The 7,593-nt window shown below is 41.2% G+C and overlaps 1 protein-coding gene across 3 annotated transcripts in view; it reads left to right on the forward strand.

Annotated features, from left to right (window-relative positions):
• The window catches only part of ppcdc (phosphopantothenoylcysteine decarboxylase), a 29,035-nt gene that overhangs the window by 9,026 nt on the left and 12,416 nt on the right, over nt 1–7,593 (forward strand). The window contains exons 1-2 of one of the 3 annotated variants that reach the window (XM_070440611.1): nt 1,940–2,198; nt 4,331–4,459. The exons of 1 other annotated variant lie outside the window; for it this stretch is intronic. In XM_070440611.1, the coding sequence (XP_070296712.1) occupies nt 1,986–2,198; nt 4,331–4,459 (342 nt within the window). In that variant the 5' untranslated portion in view covers nt 1,940–1,985. Of the gene's footprint in view, nt 1–1,939; nt 2,199–4,330; nt 4,460–7,593 lie in introns of those variants that run through there. One more of the 3 variants, XM_070440610.1, reaches the window with a different exon arrangement.

Below are 7,593 nucleotides of genomic sequence, written 5' to 3' on the forward strand. Positions count from 1 at the left end.
TTGATTGTTGTTGAGAGAGATTAGGGGATATCTATACCTAAACCTACATGACTCACTAGGCTAATCCTAAAATAATCCTGGAGCAAAGCCAGTGACTTTGAAAACCGTTGGTCTGCATTGTGCTCACAGAGTCTAGGGATTATATTGGCACCTGCAGAAGTATTGAAACAAAACCACAGCTAGCTATAGCCCGGCTGACGCGACTCACGTGTGAACACAGCGAGGGGAGGCTGTGAAGAGCAACCCCTCGACTGAAGATTGTATACATAGTTATATTAATCCTCAGTGACCACTCGCTGTGTTAGACAGCTACTAAATTCCGTGTTAGATTCTCACCGTGTGAGTTAGCCTCCAACGCTAATTAGCCACACAGTATGGGTTAGCCCGCTAACTTCCTGTCCTGCGATCAATATAGCTGGATGAATGGCGATATGGCCTAAATTAGCATCTAAATTCTTTTCACATTTATGATCACGATAATATGGTATCTCCATTTTTTTTTTTTTTTTTTTATGTTTCCTTTAAAATGCACCATAACTTTTATTTTAAGGTCAAATACACTGCATTTCAAACAGTTGAATAGTTATTGAACACACCTCCACTGTTTGAAAACATGTTAGCCTGTCAACTTGAGATCACGTGGCATACCTTTATTTCTCAGAATAAAATGGGCATCGCTGGGTAAAAGGAATTTATCCTCTATTAGAGGAATAATGTCTCACTGTGTTTTTAAATCAAATCAAATGTTATTTGTCACATACCATGTTAGCAGATGTTAAGGTCCATACACATGGTTAGCAGATGTTAATGGTCCCATACACATGGTTAGCAGATGTTAATGGTCCCATTCACATGGTTAGCAGATGTTAATGGTCCCATACACATGTTAGCAGATGTTAATGGTCCCATACACATGGTTAGCAGATGTTAATGGTCCCATACACATGGTTAGCAGATGTTAATGGTTCCCATAACACATGGTTAGCAGATGTTAATGGTCCCATACACATGGTTAGCAGATGTTAATGGTCACATACACATGGTTAGCAGATGTTAATGGTCACATACACATGGTTAGCAGATGTTAATGCGAGTGTAGCGAAAATGCTTGTGCTTCTAGTTCCGACAATGTAGTAATAACCAACAAGTAATCTAACCTAACAATTTCACAACAACTACCTTATACACACAAGTGTAAAGGGATAAAGAATATGTACATAAAGATATATGAATGAGTGATGGTACAGAACGGCATAGGCAAGATGCAGTAGATGGTATAGAGTACAGTATATATATATATGAGAGGAGTAATGTATGGTATGTAAACATTATATTAAGTGGCATTGTTTAACTTGTAAGTCGCTCTGGATAAGAGCGTCTGCTAAATGACTTAAATGTAAATGTAATTGTTTAAAGTGGCTAGTGATACATTTTTTACATACATTTTCCATTATTAAAGTGGCTGGAGTTGAGTGCCCATGTGACCGATTCAGTTGGACCAAACCTAAAATACAAATAACGAGTTGAAAGCGCTTGTCAGAGAGGAAGATGTGATTTCTCAGCATTGTTAGGGACAGGGGCCTGCTGTGTGTAAAACATAAGAGGGAGAGGCGAAGCGAGAAGTTTAACTCTCGCTAAAATCTGTCCAAAAGAAGCCCAATGCGTTGCAATGTGTTTATTTTGGACCTTAAGAGCCCATTTATTCTTGATCCGAAAATGTTGTTGGATATGGATGATGTGACACAATTATCGGCGCCRCCGGATGTACGCAGAGGACAATTTGAACTCGCTGTGCGCCTCTCAAATGTTGTAACAATGCGGAAGGCTCTATATAGTTCCGCATTGACATGATTGGTTGACTGTAGGTGAGGGGGCGGGAGGTTCTAAATCAACACAAACTCACTTCCTTGACAACGTCCTTGACAACAGCTCTGTTCTGCTCAGCGTAGTGCAAGAAGTATGAAGAGGCCGTATCACACCGTAAAATGCTGCACGGCCAATGCAGACGTCGGATTGACTTTAAACTTGTCGTCTCCCCGCCTCTGGGACAACGACTCCCATTGTTAAGGCAGAGACGTGCATGTCTTCATTATATACCGATCTCTGGTGMAAATGGGGAGGTGCACACAGCGCAGAGGAGTGAAGGAGACCAACAAATACAGGCATTTGGAACTTCGGGCGAAAACATACATTTAAATGTAATGAAATGAATTCAATATGAAGGCCCAGCCCTGACGGTGCTTTAGCAGGGGGGTAGCGGTGATGCTAACGCTATAACCCTCTGACTCTGAACAGGATATTATTAAGCAAACAGCATCAGCTTCTATTTGTGATTCAAACGTTCTTTTGGAAATTATCGGTCTGTATAAATCATAGACATAAGGCATGTCCCTATTTAATTCATAAAAAAATATATGTAACCTTTATTTAACTAGGCATGTCAGTTAATTAAGAACAAATTCTTATTTACAATGACGGCCTACCAAAAGGCAAAAGACCTCCTGTGGAGAAAGGGGCCTTGGATTAAATATGACAAATGAATACAATATATATATAGGACAAAACACACATCACAACAAGAGAGACAACACAACACTACGTAAAGAGATTGCCTTGGTGTTGTACACCAGTATCTGGAAAAATATATATACACTGAACAAAAATATAACTGCAACATGCAACAAATTTCAACGATTTTACTCAGGAAATCAGTCAAGTGAAATGAATTCATTAGGAACTAATCTTTGCATTAGGGAACACTACCATGTTTCACATAACTGGGTAGGACGTGCACTAGTATATTATATACAGTACCAGTCAAGACTCATTACAGGGTTTTTCTTTCTTTCTTTTTTTACTATTTTCTACATTGTAGAATAATAGTGAAGACATCAAAACTATTAAATAAAACATATGGAATCATGTAGTAACCAAAAAAAGTGTTAAACATATGAAAATATATTTTATATTTTATATTCTTCAAAGTAGCCACCGCTTTGCCTTGATGACAGCTTTACACACTCTTGGCATTCAGTTTAATCAGTTTATGTTCACTACTATAGAAATCACTACTATAGAAGTTCATGTTCACCAAAGGACATCCAGCCAATTTGACACAACGGTGTGGGAAGCATTGGAGTCAACCTTTGTCCAGCTTCCCTGTGGGACGTTTGTAGAGTCCATGCCCCCGAAGAATTGAGGCTGTTCTGGGGACAAAAGGGGGTGGGAGGTGGGGGTTGGTTTGCAAATCAATATTAGGAAGGTGTTCCTAATGTTTGCTATAGTCAGTGTACAGTATATTCATGCTACACACACACACACACACACACACACACACATCACAACTGCTGCTTATCAGACTCTTGTTATGATTGCTAAATACTGCTCAGTTTATACACTGCCCCCCATCTCCAATACACGTGTAAATATTGTAAATATTGGACTATTACATTTACATTTAAGTCATTTAGCAGACGCTCTTATCCAGAGCGACTTACAAATTGGAAAGTTCATACATATTCATCCTGGTCCCCCCGTGGGAATTGAACCCACAACCCTGCCGTTGCAAGCGCCATGCTCTATAAATTGTGTCTTCCTGTATTATATTGATGCAAAATGTATTTTCTACTGACATTTACTTTATCTTGGTATTATTATCTTTTATGTCTTATAGTTGTTGCATTGTCCAGAATGAACCTGCAATTTGGTTGGACGGTGTATACAATGTGTATCCTGTACATACAACTAATACAACTTGGAAAAACTCCTGATAAATAGGCAATCTAACAGTTGAGTCTGTCAGTGAACAGCACCTAAAACCTTTTTTGCAATATTTTATATATACAATCACTGGATAAACAGTGTTTTTGGAAAACAAGTGGCTGAAAAGAGAAGACTCTCTAATCTGTCTGACTAAGACTTGTCTCGTCATGTAAATTATGTTGCGTTACATGACAGGTCTTTATAAAAGGACACATTCTTCTCGGACCCTAAGTATCCAGAAATTATCTTCACCATGTATGCAAATCCTAGAAGAGGCCTGTGGACCTAGATGTGATAATGTATCTGATAATGTCTTGATAGTGTTCTTATTGTCCCATAGCTGTGGACCCAGATGTGATAATGTCTCTGATAATGTCTTGATAGTGTTCTTATTGTCCCATAGCTGTGGACCTAGATGTGATAATGTCTTGATAGTGTTCCTATTGTCCCATAGCTGTGGAGCCAGATGTGATAATGTCTCTGATAATGTCTTGATAGTGTTCCTATTGTCCCATAGCTGTGGACCTAAATGTGATAATGTCTTGATAGTGTTCCTATTGTCCCATAGCTGTGGAGCCAGCGTTCTGACCCTGTGCTGCACATCGAGCTGAGACGCTGGGCTGACCTCCTCGTTATAGCCCCTCTGGACGCTAACACACTGGGGAAGATCGCCAGCGGCATCTGTGACAACTTACTGGTGAGATCTTGTACTGGTAGACTGACAGGGCATGGATCCTCCGTAGCTAGACAGACTGCCTGTCAACAGGGCATGGATCCTCCGTAGCTAGACAGACTGCCTGTCAACAGGACATGGATCCTCCGTAGCTAGACAGACTGCCTGTCTGTCTCAGGATCATGGATCCCCGTAGCTAGACAGACTGCCTGTCAAGGCATGGATCCTCCGTAGCTAGACAGACTGCCTGTCAACAGACATGGATCCTCCGTAGCTAGACAGACTGCCTGTCTACAGGACATGGATCTCCGTAGCTAGACAGACTGCCTGTCTAACAGGACATGGATCCTCCGTAGCTAGACAGACTGCCTGTCAACAGGACATGGATCCTCCGTAGCTAGACAGACTGCCTGTCAACAGGACATGGATCCTCCGTAGCTAGACAGACTGCCTGTCAACAGGACATGGATCCTCTGTAGCTAGACAACTGCCTGTCTACAGGACATGGATCCTCCGTAGCTAGAAAGACTGCCTGTCAACAGGACATGGATCCTCCGTAGCTAGACAGACTGCCTGTCAACAGGACATGGATCCTCCGTAGCTAGACAGACTGCCTTCTACAGGACATGGATCCTCCGTAGCTAGACAGACTGCCTGTCAACAGGACATGGATCCTCCGTAGCTAGACAGACTGCCTGTCAACAGGACATGGATCCTCCGTAGCTAGACAGACTGCCTGTACAAGGACATGGATCCTCTGTAGCTAGACAGACTGCCTGTCAACAGGACATGGATCCTCCGTAGCTAGACAGACTGCCTGTCAACAGGACATGATCCTCCGTAGCTAGCACGACTGCCTGTCAACAGGACATGGATCCTCCGTAGCTAGACAGACTGCCTGTCAACAGGACATGGATCCTCCGTAGCTAGACAGACTGCCTGTCACAGGACATGGATCCTCCGTAGCTAGACAGACTCCTGTCAACAGGACATGGATCCTCTGTAGCTAGACAGACTGCCTGTCAACAGGACATGGATCCCGTAGCTAGACAGACTGCCTGTCAACAGGACATGGATCCTCCGTAGCTAGACAGACTGCCTGTCAACAGGCATGGATCCTCCGTAGCTAGACAGACTGCCTGTCAACAGGACATGGATCCTCCGTAGCTAGACAGACTGCCTGTCAACAGGCATGGATCCTCCGTAGCTAGACAGACTGCCTGTCAACAGGGCATGGCTGGGATGCTGCTACTCCAATGCGTTTGAGGAGGCAAGGCGAGAGGACTTGAGGAATCAAGGAAATACGTGTGTGGTGCCTGGAACACCAGTCCTCCTCTACTGTTCTGTCATGCTATGAACACTACCCTGAACACTACTATACTCACATACCAATGAACACTACCATGACACTACCCTGAACACTACTATACTCACTACCATGAACACTACCTGAACAACTACTATATACTCACTACCATGAACACTACCCTGAACACTACTATACTCACTACCATGACACTACCTGAACACTACTATACTCACTACCATGAACACTACCATGAACACTACTATACTCACTACATGAACACTACTATATCCCAAAAACTACATACACTACCTATACACACTACATGACACTACAACACTACTAATACTCACTACCATAACACTACTATACTCACTACCATAACACTACTATACTCATTACCATGAACACTACTCTACTCACTACCATGAACACTACTATACTCACTACCATGAACACTACAATAAACACTACTATACTCATACCATATGAACACTACCATGACACTACTATACTCACTACCATGAACACTACTTATACTCACTACCATGAACACTACTATACACACTACCATGAACACTACTATACTCACTACCATAAACACTACTATACTCACTACCATGAACACTACTATACTCCTACCATGAACACTACTATACTCACTACCATGAACACTATCATACACTACCATGAACACTACCATAAACACTACTATACTCACTACCATGAACACTACTATACTCACTACCATGAACACTACTAACTCACTACATGAACACTACATAAACATACTATACTCACTACCATGAACACTACCTAATACTCACTACCTGACCACTACATGAACATACTAACCACACTACCATGAACACTACTATACTCACTACCATGAACACTACTATACTCACTACCATGACACTACCATAAACACTACATATATACTACCATGACACTATATACTCACTACCATGAACACTACCATGAAACTATTTTACTATACACACTACCATGAACACTACTATACTCACTACCAGAACACTACTATACTCACTACCATGAACACTACTATACCACTACATGAACACTACATAAACACTACTATACTCACTACCATGAACACTACTCATACACAACTACCATGAACACTACCATAACACTACTTATACTCACTACCATGAACACTACTATACACACTAACATGAACACTCTAAACACTACTATACTCACTACATGAACACTACTATACTACTACATGAACACTATATACCACTACATGAACTCCATAAAACACTACTATACTCACTACCAATGAACACACTACTATATAACACTACTATACTCACTACCATGAACACTACTATACTCACTACCATGAACACTACCATAACACTACTATACTCACTACATGAACACTACTATACTCACTACCATGAACACTACTATAACAACTACATGACTACTATACTCACTACCATGAACACTACTATACTCACTACCATGAACACTACTATCTCACTACCATGAACACTACTATAACTCACTACCATGAACACTACCATAAAAACTACTAACTCAATACCCTGAACACTACCATGAACACTACTATACTCACTACCATGAACACTACCAGAACACTACTATACTCACTACACTGAACACTACTATACTCACTACATGAACACTACTATACTCACTACCATGAACACTACCATGACACTACTAACCTACTACATGAACACTACTATACCATACCAATGAACACTACTATGAACACTACTATACCACCTACTTGAACACTCCATGAACACTTACTATACCACTACCGATGAAACCTAACTAACACTATGACGTA

The sequence above is a fragment of the Salvelinus sp. IW2-2015 genome, unplaced genomic scaffold, assembly GCF_002910315.2.
Source record: "Salvelinus sp. IW2-2015 unplaced genomic scaffold, ASM291031v2 Un_scaffold2742, whole genome shotgun sequence".
Lineage (NCBI taxonomy): Eukaryota > Metazoa > Chordata > Actinopteri > Salmoniformes > Salmonidae > Salvelinus > Salvelinus sp. IW2-2015.